The sequence below is a fragment of the Primulina eburnea genome, chromosome 11 (assembly GCF_022965805.1).
Source record: "Primulina eburnea isolate SZY01 chromosome 11, ASM2296580v1, whole genome shotgun sequence".
In the NCBI taxonomy this organism is placed as follows: Eukaryota; Viridiplantae; Streptophyta; class Magnoliopsida; order Lamiales; family Gesneriaceae; genus Primulina; species Primulina eburnea.
The window spans coordinates 30,092,910-30,110,422 of record NC_133111.1 but is presented as its reverse complement, the minus strand read 5'-3'; the positions used below and the strand labels follow the sequence as shown (position 1 = coordinate 30,110,422).

Here is a 17,513-nt window from a genome sequence, read left to right as displayed (position 1 = left end):
GATGTATTTTTCTCTTTTCTTGTTTATAATTTCCTCTTCCAAGTGATAAATTGTAACATATAAATCATTCAAATTATGGCCAATAAATTGAAAGCATTAAGATTAGAATAATACAAATGAACAATAAGAAAAACTTAAATAGCTTAGTTCATAAAATCCAACACATGGTTTCTAGTTTTGTTCAATCTTTCCTCTAGAAATAAAAATTAGTTCATGACAACACTAGTAAAACAACAAAATATAGTTATAAAACACGACATATCAAATGAAAAATAAAAGAAAGAAGAACTTAGAACAAGATTTTGAAGTGCTGAGTCCGTCCCCAAAATTGTGCAGCAGATTTTTCCAAAATAATTTGATGAACTTGAGTCTTCAATCTTCTAGCAGCAGCTTCAACTCTTTCCTTGGCTCCCCTAATACCCTAGATGGTAAATAAATGATGTCCTTTTATAGTCCAGGCAAGCCTCAATTCGTAGCACACCAATATCTTGGACTTTCATACGCAGCACACAAAAATACAGATTTTCCGGATTCTGTTTTTCAAGGAGTGCGGGTGCGGTCAAGAGGACACCGCAGGTGCGGTGTTTGTTCTGGTGATGCGAGCGCAGGTGCGGTCTAGATGTTAGTGCGGGTGCATTGCTTCACTGTGGGTGCGGTGTATGTATAAGCGCGGGTGCGCTGCATCTTCTGTAATTTTAATCTTTTGCACTTTCCAATTCAACACTTTACTACTCCAAACTCTCATTCTAAGCTTCCAAACTACAACAACAAAAACAACAACAAATCACGTAAAACCTGCTCAAGAATCACAAAATTACAAGTTAAAAATAAGCAATAAAAGCACAATAAATTGCACTTAAGCTGGAGTTGAGGTTTATTTGAGATAAGAGGAGGGCCGATTGGTGTGTTGTTGAGGTATTGTCACGGCTTTGGGTAGATCGAGATATTGGGTGAAGCCGGTGGATTGAAGGGCTATTCCAAGCCATGGACCAGAACCTGGTGGGTCTGAGTCATGGCCTAGAGTGGCCCGCATGCTGTTGGTCTTGTCTTTAGAGCCTCTTGGAGTTGTGGAGTAGAGGTTGGCCGCAGGTGGTACTCCTTTGGTGACTAGCGAGCATAGGCACGTAGCAGCTTTCATGGGGCTATGGCCATGAGTCAAGTAGGTCTAGTAGGGTCCTAAGGTGGGCTAGGAGGGGCTGGTGCATGGCTAGTCCTGTTGGGTGTAGGCTAGGATCGAAAATATGGAAGGTGGTGCGTCAAGGGTTTCGATTGGTAACTTGCAGATTTGTCCAGCAACTTTCATCAAGGGTTTGGGGTTCATACGGGGTCTAAAATTGTTGGTTTAGGGGCTCGTCTAGTAGAGTTAAGTCATGAATTGAGTTGGGAACAATTTGATTTAGTTTCAGATTTATTCTGGTTAAAACTGGGACCCGGGCCCAAATTTTAAAACAAATCGATTAAGTTTTTAATTGGTCTCGAGTTTATGCCTAAGAAATAATTTTAATTATTTTTTGAGGTGTTTTAAGGATTTTGATAAGCTTAGGGTCGAAATATTGAGTTTCATGGGTAAAACGGTCAATTTGAGTTTCTATGGGCAAAATGATCATTTTGCACCTGAGTCGAGATTTTTGTCCTTGCAGCGCCCTGAGCACAAATTTATCATGTTTTTAAATGTTATGTATCATGTATATGATTTTTACGTAATTATGAAAATACGTTGCATGCTTGACTTTAAGAAAAATTTATGTATACGCGTGATTTTATTAAGTGATGAATATGATGTCATGTTTGAAGGATTATATTTGGTTGTGACTAACACAATGACATGAAAGGCCAGGGCTCAGTGGACAGGTAATGTTGTCGCTGATGTCCTCGCCACCGGGTACCTCGGTTATATGTAGATGGATCCATCGACTGACATGATGATATGAAAGTCACAACTAATGAACGGAATTCAAATTAAGAAAATGAACATGTATATGTTGATATGATGTTATATGATTATGCTTTGACAGGTTACGATTATGCGTACAATTTTTCAAGATCATGAAATGTATGTTGATTATAGTATTTTTCACCGTTGCATATTATGTATATGTATTTGATATCACGATACAGGTATGTCGAGTCTTTAGACTTACTAGGTGTGAATGATACAGGTGAGCATATCGATGAGGGGGCTAGAGGTTCTGAATTCTGAGTATGCAGGGCTAGATGTGCGCACACGACCCGAGGACCTTATTTTTTTCCGCACATCATGTTTTTATGTGTTTAGAGTGGTCACGTTTACTTTTATACGCTTGTTTTGACACGTTGATAATTACCATGGTTTTACATGTTTATGTTTACGTACATTTATGATGGCCGAGTTGGCAATGATTTTAATCTGTAGTATTTTAATTGTCATTTGATTACGATTATTTTCAAACGCGTATTTTCAGTAGTCCTGCATTTAAATGGGACTTTCGTGCATTAGCTTTTACAAAAATAAAAAAATTAGTAGCATTTTTAAGAAATAGACATTTCAGATGGTATCAGAGCAAGGGTCCTATATAGTGTTGTGTCATTGCCAGCTTTTGCAGCTCAGTCTTCAAGCCTCAAGTCTGTATCCTTTTATGTTTTTAATGGTTTTACTACTATCACCCGCGTGATTACATGTTATACGTTTTGCGATGATTTACGATGCATGTTTAGCTACTTTCATGATTAAATGTTTTTTGAAAAAAAAACTAGATTAAATTGCATGGTGGGTTACGTTTAGAATTTGGACTGTATTTAGATATCATGCCTCTGAGACGCGCTCCCAGTACATACTGACATGATGGTACACCAAGAGGCGATAGGGGTCCTCCTCCTCCACCACCACCACCCTTGGACGCAGCTACCCGTTTAATGGAGGGTATGGCTAGGCTTTTTGAGGAGGCTCCCAGACCTTAGACTGATGTTTATTATCAGTTTAGACGGCTCAACACAAAGGAGTTAGGGGATACTACTGATCCATTCCTAGCAGAGGGTTGGATTCGTTCCTCAGTACTTCATTTTCAGTACTTGGATATGAGGGATGGCGACTGGGTCAGGTGCGTCGCATATATGTTGAGAGATGATGCATCTCTCTCGTGGGAGGGAGCACCGCACGGGTTGAACCTGGCTACCCTCATGTGGGATCAGTTCAAGGAGGCGTTATATGGTAAGTATTTCCCAGCTGATGTCAGGGGTCGCCTGACAAGGGAGTTCATGAGTCTCCTCCAGGGGTACTCGACTGTGGCGGAGTTCATCCAGAAGTTTGACAAGGGCTGTCATTTTGTGCCCCTCATCGCTAGAGATGCCGCCCAGAAGCTGAGGCATTTTATGGATGGTCTGAGGCCTACGTTGTGCCGGGATGTGATGCTTATGAGACCGGCTAGTTACGACTAAGTGAGTGGTTGTGCTTTTAGGCGGATTAGGCCCTAAGAGACATTGATTTCGAGATGCAAAGGAAGAGATCTCAGACCCAACCCCGCTCCCAGCAGCAAAAGAAGCAGTTTATTGGGCCACAGAGCCAGAAGGAGCAGCAGAAGCCCCAGGGACAGTCTAGGAGGCCAGGACAGCAGCGACCACCTCAGGCACCAGGGGCTCCTAAGCTGGACGGAGGACCGCCATGCAAGCAGTGCAATAAACTTCACTATGGAAAGTGTATGTGGGGCAACTTCAGATGTTTCGTATGGAAAGAAGAGGGCCATAAATGTAAAGGCCCGTATTTCGTATTCATAATTTTGTGGAATTATTAAAAATTTTCTAAATAAATAATTATCTTGTCTCATTTAATTAAAATAAACATGTAAATAATTTTAACTTTAAAATAACAGCGGAAGCAAATATTGTTTTCAATCAACAATTTAAAAATAATCCAACGTAAACATCAATTTAAAAATAATCCAACGTATTAAAACTGAGTTTGAATAATAAAATGTGCATAAACTAAATCATGAGGTCCTCGGGTTTACTACTTCTGTCCCAAGATCGCTCACTGGTCTCCGCCCGCGGTCTCGACCTCATCAATACCTACAACAATCAAGTCTAGTGAGTCTAAAGACTCAACATGTATATATCGTGAATAACAACTAAATATATCATAAAATCGCATGCATCATAAAAATAAAGTATCGTAGAGCGTACGGTGAAAATCGTATCATGAATAATTATAACTACGTGCATATCTGAAAATTCATACGTAAAAGCTTTGCTCAATAGAACTCTGTCATAACATATCATAATTTTTCTGGTAGAGATAATGTTTCTAAGCTAGTGGCCCATAACATAGCGTAAGCGCCTGATCAGACTAAACCACAATATATTGGGCGGTAGAGATCAATCATAGCCCTTGGACTGGATGTCCGTACCCATACATAATCATAAACCGGTCGTAAGTCACCGGGCGGAGAGGTCTTCGGTTGCGCCTACCGACTTCCAAACCCATAAGCATAAGGTCGCCACAAGACATATAGCATATATCTAAAAAATAAACATTTTATATTTTTATGCACGTAATATAATTATAACTTATTTTTACCGGATGAGTTGGATCGTTCCCAGGCTTGCTGCGACTTACTTCTAATATGTGACACATGCAATAAATCTTAACTTGACAAAATTTTAGCAATAGAACCAAAAACGAGACTATTCGGACCAACAACTTGATTTTTAACCATGGCTTCGTACCAACCCGAACCAACATTAAACCGACGTTTAACCATGATTAAAAATACCCCAAACATACTGAAAATTTTTCATAATAACTGTAACACACGAAAATAGCTGAAAGGAATCCAAAAACCTAAAACGCTCTTTCGAGAGTCATTTTGGCACCTTTCGCCGTAAATTCTCGTACGACCTCTAAACTCGACCAAATCACGAACGGCCAAAAACATGACTTTACTAACTCATTAAGGTACTGTCCTAGTCCAAGGCCATGGGCTAAAAGCCAACCAAGAACTCAAACAATCACCAAAAACGTGACCCAAAGTTGCTGTCAAACATGCAGTAGGAGCAGCTTGTGTATTTGAGGTGTAACTCTGAAATTTATGACCAAGGGCTTGAACCGCCACCCCAAGACTCTTACCAACATCCTAAGGCATGGCTCAGACCATGGCTAAGGGCTAAAATCCAACCACATCCCAAGCCAACACCTAGGACAACAGAAACATACCAACCGAGAACTCAATACTGTGCAATGAGATGAATCGAATTGTTCTATTGTTTGTGCCGTTCCAGTGGCCATTTGATTGGCCATGGCTCGATCTAGACATGATGGTGTCGTATGAATCATGGCTATGAGCTAGAAGCCAATCACAATCCATTCAGACCCCCAAAACCGAAACACACTCCTACAGATTTCAGAACTTTAAAAATCGAGGGACATGTGCAATGTAATTGTAATAATCTGATGAATCCGTGATCCAAACTTTGAAAGGATGATTTGGTCACGCCCTTGACATGTTAAGGTAGGGTTATAACCATGTCTATGGCCCTTAGGGCAGCCAGGAATCGAACACCCCCTGTAACTAACTAAATAACACAAATTTGGACACAAGCTGTAACTTGATGAAATTGTTGTTGTCAATACTTCGTTTGTGGATGTATAGACGTAAACCAATGAACCAATAACATCCTAACACACTCTAAATCATGCCTATAAGTCGCCATGTGTGCCTGGAAACGAAGCAACCCCCTGAAATCATCAAAACTCAGCAAGAAAAAAAATATCAGCATGGCCAAGAGGCCTGTGCAGAATTTTAAAAAGGATCTTGCAGTCAATTTCATTTTCTTGCTTGCATCATACTTGTATAATTGTTTAAACATATCTATAGGACTTGATTGAAGAGCAAAGAAACAATATATACATGCCTGGAATTTGTTTTGAAGAAAAACAAATCAAAACGACAATACGACGCGACGAGATCAGGAGTTGGCTTTCTCTTCTTGTTCTCTTACTGATTTTGTAGTAGCCCGAATTCTACTAAGTTAACTAAGCATGATTAAGTGTCTTTAATTAAGTAAATCATGTGTTAATTGACATTGGTCACGCCATAGCTGATTTCAGAAGCCATACCTGAATTCAGAAGTCATGGCAGCTTAGGTTGTGGCGGAGCAGAAGTGGTTGGTCCGAACCAGTGCAGTGCTAGGAACGTCCGAACCAGTGCAGTGCTAGGGAACGTCCGAACCAGTGCAGTGCTAGGGAACGTCCGAACGGAGCTGGTTCTAGGGAACATGTCCTGAGGTGTCTAGTAATGTGTCACAAGTCGGGACAGGTGTCTTTGTGCATGTGGCCGAGTGACATGTGTCCGGACAGGTGTCAAAGTGCATGGCATTGGGTTGACACGTCATGCATGCAAGGGCTCGGGAGTCTCGAACTGATGTCTATAAATAGGCCATGGGATTTCTCATTGTGAAAGGGGTATTGTGTGTTTTAGTGCAAGTCCTAGCCACCCTAGTGAGTTCGGACAGAGTAGAGTGGTCCGGACAGGACAGATCGGTCCGGACAGACAGAGCGGTCTGGACAGACAGAGTGGTCCGGACTGAGCAGAGCGGTCCGGACTGACAGAGCGGTCCGACCTAGCAGAGCAGTCCGAGCCATCCTAGTTGTTCGGACAGGACAGAGCAGAGTGGTCCGGACAGGGCAGAGTGGTCCGGACAGGACTGATTGGTCCGGACAGGACAGAGCAGATTGGTCCGAACAGAGCAGAGTGGTCCGGACAGGACAGAGCAGTGTGGTCCGGACAGAACAGAGTGGTCCGGACAGGACAGAGTGGTCCGACCGAGCCTGAGCAGTCCGAGCCGAGCCGAGCAGTCCTGACAGGACAGCTAGGGAACGAAGCAGTCAGGGAACGAACTGTTTGAACTTGGACCGGTTGGACTCAGAGCATCGTCATTAGCGGGCTAACGACGGACGAAGGTTTGGAATTGTATTATTATTATTTTAGGATTATTTAGTTAAGTCTGGTAGATAAGTTTTAGTGATGGATTTCACTTGATGTTTAGGCTTGGACTAGACCTATTTGTTCTGGTTTTTCCAGTGGATTAGGATTGCAGTGATAGAGGTACGAAAGTACTATCCGAGATATCCTGGTTGAGTATACATTCTTATATGTGTTGCATGATTATTTGCTGCATTGTTATATGTCATATGATGCATGCTATTATGTCACGCTTTATGATGCATGTTGCATTTCATGTTGAGCCGTATCTCCTTCGAGATAGCCTTTACTGTTGATCTGTATCTCTTTCGAGATAAGCTATATCTTATGGGGCCGCTCAGCCCTGTCTTGTGGACGAATGGACACCGAGAGTACACAGTGGCCGACGGGTCGGGAGGGCTTCGGTGATCCGGGACATTTCATGTCCACGTCTGATCTTGTAGCGGATGTAGTGACCCAAAGGAGTACCGCGCGGCACTATCCACTTGGCGCCTCTAGACTGAGCATGTTGATATCTTTTGTGATTCCTGTTCCTTGACTACCCTGGTATCATATCATAGCATGTGCATTTCATATAGGTTGGTATACTCATATTTTTGTACTGGGCGTTCTTACCGCTCACGTCCTCGGTTTTGTTTATCTTGGACACCCCTTTCCCACGGGGCAGGCCTCAGGTTGGATGGCCCAGGAGGAGGATGAGGAGGACGTTGAGTAGCCGGTTGATTTAGTTCTGCAATACTGTTTTGTTCCGATATGGTTGTACCACATATTTTTCACTTTAGTTTGAGTTGTTCTGGATTTCGATTGGGTTGTATAACTATCGTTTGTTGACCATTTCGTAATTATCTCTGATTGTTATTAACTAAGTTAATTGCATGCTTAATTCTTGATTAGTAGGTGATTCTGGAACGGGTCACTACATTTATGGTATCAGAGCATGCATATGATTTTGGGATATAGATTCTGTTTTGGGATTTCCGTTGACCATTTTACCATTTTTCCCCATTCTATCTTGTAGCGATGGCTGACCACCTTGGTGATGAGAGTAGTCAGGGGAGTGTAGGTGGTTGGGGTGACCAGGACGATCGTAGGCGTCATCGTGAACATCCTCATCGTCGTGATGGCCCTAGGCGTTTTGAGATGCACCGTTTCATTCAGATGGGGCCTAAGCCTTTAGTCGGTGGTGAGACTCCCGATGTTGCTGAGGATTGGTTAGAGCGCATGGAGAGTTGTTTCCGTGCATTCCAGTGCACCGAAGAGCAGCAGATGGAGACCCTTGGTTTTCTTCTCGAGGGCCGTGCACGCAAGTGGTGGCGATCGACTTCTGCGCCGATAGTCCAGTCTCAGGGTAGGGTGACTTGGGCCGAATTCCGTGCAGCTTTCATGCAGCTATATTTTCCTCCAGCCCTTCGCCAGGCAAAGACGATTGAACTTCTGAGTCTTAAGCAGGGTAGTATGTCTGTTGATGCATATCAGCAGAAGTTCTTCGAGTTGTTACCCTTTGCTCCTCATATTAGTGGCAGTTCTGAGGCCAAGTATGACCATTTCCTTCAGGGTCTTAACCAGGAGATCTTTGATCGAGTCACTGTCTGCGATGATCCTACTTCTTATGATGGGTTAGTGAACCGGTGTCGCCAGGCAGAGATCAGTCTGCAGCGTGGTAGGTATATTCTGTCTTCTCGACCTCCGAATACTTTAAGCCCTCGATCTCAGTCTTTCAAAAAGTCTGGTTCTTCTTCTTCTGGATCTGGATCTCGGTCTAGCGGTGTTTTTCGCTTTGGTAAGAAGAAGGTTTCTTGTGTGCATTGTCGGAAGAACCATCCATCTGAGCAGTGCCGATCAGCCGCGGGAGCTTGTTTTCAGTGCGGAGAGATGGGTCATCTTAAGAAGAATTGTCCTCAGTTGCGAGGTGGAGCAGGATCTTGTTCCGGATCTCAGACGACTGTTCAGCAGAGGATGCAGGGTCATGCAATGGGCGGTTCAAATCTTCGACCTCGCGCCCAAGGTCAGGTATTTGCGCTGAACCAGGATCAGGCTGCAGATGAGACAGGGAGAGTCATAGCAGGTACTTTTTGTTTATGCGGTATTCCTGCTTTTGTTCTTATTGATACCGGAGCATCACATTCATTCATTCTGCACGATTTGTTAAGCGTCATAAGTTACCGTATGTTTCTCTAGACTTCATTCTTTCCGTTTTTACTCCGATGGGTCATTCGGTGTTAGCAAAGCGTCTAGTGATGGGTTGTCCTTTAGATTTTGAGGGTAACGAGTTGATTGCGAATCTTATGATCCTAGAGATGGAAGATTTTGATTGTATTCTGGGTATAGACCTGTTGACTACCTACCGAGCTACTGTGGATTGTTACCAGAAGCTTGTTCAGTTTCGTACGACTGAGAGCTCTAGTTGGTTTTTCTATGGTGAGGGAGCGCGACCTTCGATGCCAGTGGTATCTGCTCTGAAAGCCTGTCGTGCTTTAGAGTCAGGCAGGGAAGGCTACCTCATCTATGCGATTGATTCATCCACAAGTAGTGTTGGTACATATGATATTCCAGTGGTTTGTGAGTTTCCTGATGTTTTCCCAAATGAGATTCCTGGTTTTCCTCCGATTAGAGAGGTGGAATTTGGCATCCAGTTAATGCCAGGGACTACACCGATTTCTCGTGCCCCCTATCGTCTGGCTCCGTCAGAGATGAGGGAACTGAAGCAGCAATTGCAGGATCTTCTTGATAAAGGTTATATTCGCCCGAGTGTTTCACCTTGGGGAGCTCCAGTCTTGTTTGTCAAGAAAAAGGATGGATCGATGCGATTGTGTATTGATTATCGCCAGCTGAATCGTGTGACGATCAAAAACAAGTATCCATTACCTCGTATTGGTGACTTGTTCGATCAGCTTCAGGGTACCTCTGTTTACTCCAAGATTGACTTGCAATCTGGTTATCATCAGATGGGAGTCAGAGATGATGATATTTCCAAGACTGCATTTCGTACTCGATATGGGCATTACGAGTTTCTAATTATGCCATTCGGATTGACAAATGCACCAGCGGTGTTCATGGATCTGATGAACCGAGTCTTTCGGGATTTTCTAGATCAGTTTGTTGTGGTTTTCATCGACGATATCTTGATTTGTTCTCACAGTGTGGAAGAGCATACCCATCACTTGAGGATTGTGTTGCAGATTCTTCGCGAGAAGCAATTGTATGCTAAGCGGAGTAAGTGCGAGTTCTGGATTAATCGTGTAGTATTCCTTGGTCATGTGATTTCCAAGGAAGGAGTTTCTGTGGATCCTAGCAAGATTGAGGCAGTGCTGAATTGGTCACGTCCGACGACAGTGGCCGAGATCCGTAGTTTTCTAGGTCTGTCAGGGTATTATCGTTGCTTCATCGTGAATTTCTCTCAGATAGCTAGACCATTGACGCAGCTTACTCGGAAGGATGTTCCATTTGAGTGGTCATCTGAGTGCGAAGATAGTTTCAGAGAGCTTCGTCGACTTCTGACTTCTGCACTTGTTTTGGCGTTACCGTCAGGATCTGATGGTTTCAGTGTTTACACCGATGCCTCCTTTCAAGGCTTAGGGTGTGTGTTGACGCAGAATGGTCATGTGATCGCTTATGCGTCCAGACAGTTAAAATCTCACGAGGAAAAGTATCATATTCATGATCTAGAATTGGCAGCTATTGTGTTTGCGCTGAAGATCTGGCGTCATTATTTGTACGGTGTTCAATTTGAAATCTTTACTGGTCATAAGATTCTGAAGTATCTGTTCACTCAGGCTGAGTTGAACATGAGACAACGTCGTTGGATGGATCTACTTAAGGATTATGACTGTGTGATCAAGTACCATCTAGGTTCTGCGAATCTCACAGCCGATGCTCTTAGTCGCAAGGTGAGAGCCTCTGCACTTCAGACCAGTGCTATGTCTAGTGTTGTCCAGGATTGTTGTTCGTTGGGGTTTAAATTCAAACATCGGAAAGGTATGGAGAGCATTCGTGTTGCTACCATTTTATCTGAGCCAACTTTGTTCACTCGGATTCGAGATGCTCAGATGTCTGATCTCAAGACTCAGAGATTAGCTCGGTTAGTTGGTGGAGATAGCAATTTACATTATCAGTCTAATGGTCTTCTGTGTTTGTCTAATCGGGTTGTAGTACCAGAGGATGATACTTTGAGGGAAGAGATCTTGTCTCAGGCTCATCGAAGCAAGTTGAGTGTTCATCCGGGAAGCAATAAGATGTATAAAGATTTGAGGACACGATTTTGGTGGAAAGGGATGAAGCGTAGCATTTATCAGTTTGTCTCCAAGTGTCTAGTTTGTCAGCAGATTAAGGCAGAGCACGGTCGAACGGGAGGATTATTGTTGAATTTACCTATTCCTGAGTAGAAGTGGGAGCATATCATGATGGACTTCATTACTCACTTGCCATTGTCTTCGAGGAACAGTGATGCTATTTGGGTAGTGGTGGATCGACTCACCAAGTCTGCTCATTTTCTGCCATATAACCGTGATTTCACTTTTGATCGTATGGCTCGATTGTATATTCAAGAGATTGTACGTTTGCATGGAGTGCCAGTCAGTATTGTTAGTGACAGAGATCCTCGTTTTACCTCACGATTTTGGGGCAGTTTTCAGTCAGCATTGGGTACTTCACTAAGTTTGAGTACTGCTTATCATCCAGAGACCGACGGTCCTGTCAGAGAGGACTATCCGTACGCTTGAGGATATGTTGCGAGCTTGTGTTATGGATTTCGGAACCGCTTGGCAGGATCATTTGCCTTTGATTGAGTTCGCGTACAACAACAGCTATCATCGTAGTATTGGTATGGCACCATTTGAGACATTGTATGGGCGACGTTGTCGTACTCCATTATTCTGGGATGAAGTTGGGGAACGACATGTTGAGGGACCGGAGTTAGTCCAGCAGGCTATTGATAAGGTTGCAATAATCAAGAAGCGGATTAAGACTGCTCAGGATAAACAGGCTAGTTATGCGAACATCAAGCGTCGACCTCTTCAATTTCAGCCAGGTGAGAAAGTGTTTCTCCGAGTTTCGCCTTTTCGCAGGATTTTGAGATTTGGTCTCAAGGGTAAGTTGTCTTCGAGATTTATTGGTCCATTTGAAATATTGGAAAGCGTGGGAGATTTGGCTTACAGACTTGCATTGCCGCCGTACTTATCAAGTATTCATGATGTGTTCCACGCATCTTTTTTGAGACGATATGTAGCAAATGAGTCTCACATCTTACATCCCTCTGAAGTTCAACTTGATTCGGATTTATCTTACGTGGAACGACCAGTTCGGATTCTCGATCGCAAAGACAAGGTGTTGCGGAATAAGATCATTCCTCTTGTCTTAATTCAGTGGCAGCGCAGAGGCACTGAAGAAGCCACTTGGGAGTTAGAGAGCCGTATGCGTTCAGAGCATCCCGAGCTCTTTTGAGTTGTACTCTAGTTGTACTATGGATGTATGTGTGTTTTTCCGTAGTAATCCAAATATCAGTTGTGTTCAACAACAATTGAGATGTAATAACAATGTTGTTATTCTGTTTTGTTCATCCTCTAAGCCTGATTTCGAGGACGAAATCTTTTTAAGTGGGGGAGAATGTAGTAGCCCTGAATTCTACTAAGTTAACTAAACATGATTAAGTGTCTTTAATTAAGTAAATCATGTGTTAATTGACATTGGTCACGCCATAGCTGATTTCAGAAGCCATACCTGAATTCAGAAGTCATGGCAGCTTAGGTTGTGGCGGAGCAGAAGTGGTTGGTCCGAACCAGTGCAGTGCTAGGGAACGTCCGAACCAGTGCAGTGCTAGGGAATGTCCGAACTAGTGCAGTGCTAGGGAACGTCTGAACCAGTGCAGTGCTAGGGAATGTCCGAACGGAGCTGGTGCTAGGGAACATGTCCTGAGGTGTCTAGTAATGTGTCACAAGTCGGGACATGTGTCTTTGTGCATGTGACCGAGTGACATGTGTCCGGACAGGTGTCGAAGTGCATGGCATTGGGTTGACACGTCATTCATGCAAGGGCTCGGGAGTCCCAAACTGAGGTCTATAAATAGGCCATGGGATTTCTCATTGTGAAAGAGGTATTGTGTGTTTTAGTGCAAGTCCTAGCCACCCTAGTGAGTTCGGACAGAGTAGAGTGGTCCGGACAGGACAGATCAGTCCGGACAGACAGAGCGGTCCGGACAGACAGAGTGGTCCGGACTGAGCAGAGCGGTCCGGACTGACAGAGCGGTCCGACCTAGCAGAGCAGTCCGAGCCATCCTAGTTGTTCGGACAGGACAGAGCAGAGTGGTCCGGACAGGGCAGAGTGGTCCGGACAGGACAGATTGGTCCGGACAGGACAGAGCAGATTGGTCCGAACAGAGCAGAGTGGTCCGGACAAGACAGAGCAGAGTGGTCCGGACATAACAGAGTGGTCCGGACAGGACAGAGCGGTCCGACCGAGCCGAGCAGTACGAGCCGAGCCGAGCAGTCCGGACAGGACAGCTAGGGAACGAAGCAGTCAGGGAACGAACTGTTTGAACTTGGACAGGTTGGACTCAGAGCATCGTCATTAGCGGGCTAACAACGGACGAAGGTTTGGAATTAGTATACATTCTTATATGTGTTGCATGATTATTTGCTGCATTGTTATATGTCATATGATGCATGCTATTATGTCACGCTTTATGATGCATGTTGCATTTCATGTTGAGCCGTATCTCCTTCGAGATAGCCTTTACTGTTGATCTGTATTTCTTTCGAGATAAGCTATATCTTATGGGGCCGCTCAGCCCTGTCTTGTGGACGAATGGACACCGAGAGTACACAGTGGCCAACGGGTCGGGAGGGCTTCGGTGATCCGGGACATTTCATGTCCACGTCTGATCTTGTAGTGGATGTAGTGACCCAAAGGAGTACCGCGCGGCACTATCCACTTGGCGCCTCTAGACTGAGCATGTTGATATCTTTTGTGATTCATGTTCCTTGACTACCCTGGTATCATATCATAGCATGTGCATTTCATATAGGTTGGTATACTCATATTTTTGTACTGGGCGTTCTTACCGCTCACGTCCTCGGTTTTGTTTATCTTGGACACCCCATTCCCACGGGGCAGGCCTCAGGTTGGATGGCTCAGAAGGAGGAGGAGGAGGACGTTGAGTAGCCGGTTGATTTAGTTCTGCAATACTGTTTTGTTTCGATATGGTTGTACCACATATTTTTCACTTTAGTTTGAGTTGTTCTGGATTTCGATTAGGTTGTATAACTATCGTTTGTTGACCATTTCCGCAATTATCTCTGATTGTTATTAACTAAGTTAATTGCATGCTTAATTCTTGATTAGTAGGTGATTCTGGAATGGGTCACTACAGATTTTCTACTATATTCACGATCTAAGCTACTGATCTTTCTGATGTTTTCGAAACTTAAGGTTGTACGAAGTGTAAGGGAGGCAAGTGAATGATATGGGAGGTCTTAAAGGTGTAATAATATCCATTAAGTTGGGGGTTACAAGTCTAGGGGTTGAGGGAATTTGAAATGCTTCTTTTTGCTCATACCAGCCGATGCTTTGTTCTTATTTTACTGCATGTACACGCTGATTTGCTAGGTTAGTGGCTTGGGTAGGATTAAGGTGCATTATAGTATTTGAATTAATCATAATTGGTGACTTAAAGGTGGAGAATGAATACAGCTATAGAAGTTCAATTATAGATGGTTTGACTTGAGGTTTACCAACCTTTGAAATATTTTAAATGTTGGTTATTATTATTAATTTGCATTATATATTTTTATTTAAACCTTGCATTTTAATTGTTTAAAATTAAACCTTCCTTATATTTATTTTAGTGCATTAACAAATTAATTTAGTTTAGCATCTTGCTTAGAACTTTTGCATGGCATACATGACCTCAATTTAAATGTTTAAATTATATGTTTAATTTCTTGAATATATTTACCCTATATTAGTTCATCCCCAATTGTTTACACATTTTAATTTAAGCTTTAATTAAATATAGAACCTAATAGAACTTATTTACTAACTTGACTCCAATTAATTTAATAAATCCTAAAAAATTCTTTTTCTATAACTTAAATTATTTCTTGAATTAATTTAAATTTAGGAATATTTTTCTTATTATTAATATTATCTCTAATCTCCAACTCCGGTCCGGCCTCGCATATTTATCCTGAAAAGATAAAACTAAACATCTACTTTTAAAATAATTAAAACACTTCATATATATGTAAAATATTCATTTATAATTTTAAATAATAGAAATTATGCATGGCTTATACGTAATCTGATTTTCGGGTTCTACAATAAAGCTGCTGACTGACCGAGGAATCACAGCCCCACTACTGGCAGAGCATATGTGATGCATGCCGAGGAGGCTGAGATGGAGTCAAACTCTACCTTGATCACCGGTAACCTGTATGCTTAAATTTTATATATTTACCACTTTGATTGCATTGGCTGCTTTGATTATTATGTGAATCAAATTGTTGGAGTGATAACATAAAAGAACTAGCATGCATGGTCTACCTAGTTGGATTTAGGTATTGAATAGCATGAATTTAGAATTTTTAAAAGACCATTTTCGAATTTTCGAAATTTTTGGAGACTTAATTTTTGGTTTCGAGAATTTTACTGTTATAAGGGTCTAAATTCAAAAATTTGTAGGGCCATAGTGTAATTTTTCAAACTTTAAGGACTAAATTGCAAATTCTGAAATTTTTGAAGTATAGTTTCGAAATTTTTGGGGGAATATTTAGGTTAATTCAGTAATTTTTCGAGGATATTTGGGATAATTACTGGTAAGAAATTTTTTAAGCTTAAACGCGATCAGATTTGATGGTATGTTTTATCGCATGAAGGATTTATATTTTTGGTGTAGCCACGCATGCCTTGCTAGATTCCGGAGCTACACATTCGTTTATATATGAGAAGTTCGTCAATCAAGTATGAATTATACCAGTGGCGATGGATTCAGGATTCAGGGTATCGATTCCATCCGGAGATCAAATGTTCACTTCTCATATAGTGATGGGATTAGAGCTTCGGTTGCAGAGGATTGCGATACAAGAAGATTTGATTGTGCTACTGTTACCCGAGTTCGATATCATTTTGGGTATGAACTGGATTTCTTCAAATGGAGTTGTCATAGATTTCCGCCGGAGGACAGTATCCGTCAGACCGTCAAGTGGTAAGCCGTTTATTTTTGAGGCAGCCAGACACCATGAGATGCCGTACATCATCTCTGCGTTGTGCGAGGAAGCTCATGAAGAGAGGCTGCCAGGCGTTTTTGGCCAAAATTGTGTCAGTGTCAGAGCCAGCTAGTCAGAAGTTAGAGGGCGTTGATGTGTTTAGAGATTTCCCCAGTGTTTTCCTTGACGTTGTTTCAGGCATTCCGCCAAACAGTGAGGTGGATTTTTCTATTGAACTTATGTCAGGTACCGTGCCTATTTCTAAGGCGTCCTATCGACTAGCACCTGCAGAGATGAATGAATTGAAAGATCAGATACATGATTTGCTAGATAAGGGTTTCATTCGCCCTAGATTTTCTCCATGGGTGGCACCGGTACTTTTTGTGAAGAAGAAAGATGACAGTATGCGGCTATGTATTTGAAACGTCTGCTTATTAGTTTTTTAAAAAGTACTAGAATTTTTTTTTCAAACCTCACCTAGCATAAAAATTATCCAACATTTTACTAAACTTAAAAGTACCATTTGAAAAATATAGCCCATACTATAAAATCTCAAAAATCACTCATAAATAAATTATCGTAAAAATATCTTTAACATAACTTAAAAATCATAAATCATAACTAGTGATGAAAACTAGCGTCGGTCCTCGGGTTATGTGCACCTTCAGTCCAGCAAAGTCAACCATCAAGACCTCCAATAACATATTTTCATAATCATCTGCATCAATCACACCTAGTAAGTCTAAAGACTCAACACACCATAATTTCGATAACAAGTAATACACATATACAGATCATATACAACAGCGAAAAATACTTGTACTTTAAAATATCGTTTTCATAAAGATGCATAAACTTAAAACATAACATTTTCGTAAAAAATTTCATGATGCATAGAACTTTAAAGAAAAATATTTTATAAACATATTCATGTCATCCTCAACATATTCATATTCATATTATCATAAACATATATGTATTCCTTTTTACTTTCGTTGAATTCAGATCGTTAATTGTGACTTTCGTGTTCATACACGTGTTGAGCGATGGATCCATCTACATGTAACCACAGTACTGGGCGGCGGGGGACACCAGCAACAATCTCACCGGTCAACTGGGCCCTGGCCTTACGTATTAACATATCATCGTATACATATAAATATTCATATCCGTATCCAAGGAAACAAGATTATCGGGCTCCCACTGGGACCATAACTGTAGAACCCGTAAATTGGACTACGTATAAGCCATCCATAATTCTAGTATTTTAAATTAAAATGATTTTATCGCATGAGTATTTAAATTTAATTATTTTCGTAGCAGTTTAAATTTTTAGCATTTCAGTTAATTCAGTGAGGCCGGA

General features: G+C 41.9%; 1 protein-coding gene across 1 annotated transcript; it reads left to right on the top strand.

The window, feature by feature from the left end:
* The first annotated feature begins 7,855 nt into the window (after nt 1–7,855).
* Nucleotides 7,856–16,572, top strand: LOC140805511 (uncharacterized). The gene is made up of 3 exons (XM_073161780.1): nt 7,856–9,018; nt 9,249–9,400; nt 16,111–16,572. The coding sequence occupies exons 1-3, from the start codon at nt 7,974–7,976 to the stop codon at nt 16,570–16,572; spliced, it is 1,659 nt and encodes a 552-aa protein (XP_073017881.1). The 5' UTR covers nt 7,856–7,973.
* Nucleotides 16,573–17,513: the final 941 nt, after the last annotated feature.

Coding starts and splice junctions, on each gene's coding strand:
- LOC140805511 (XM_073161780.1), top strand. CDS start 7,974: ATGGCTGACCACCTTGGTGATGAGAGTAGTCAGGGGAGTGTAGGTGGT. Junction 9,019..9,248: donor GACAGGGAGAGTCATAGCAG/GTACTTTTTGTT, acceptor TTATGATCCTAG/AGATGGAAGATTTTGATTGT. Junction 9,401..16,110: donor CGCGACCTTCGATGCCAGTG/GTATCTGCTCTG, acceptor GAGTTGTCATAG/ATTTCCGCCGGAGGACAGTA.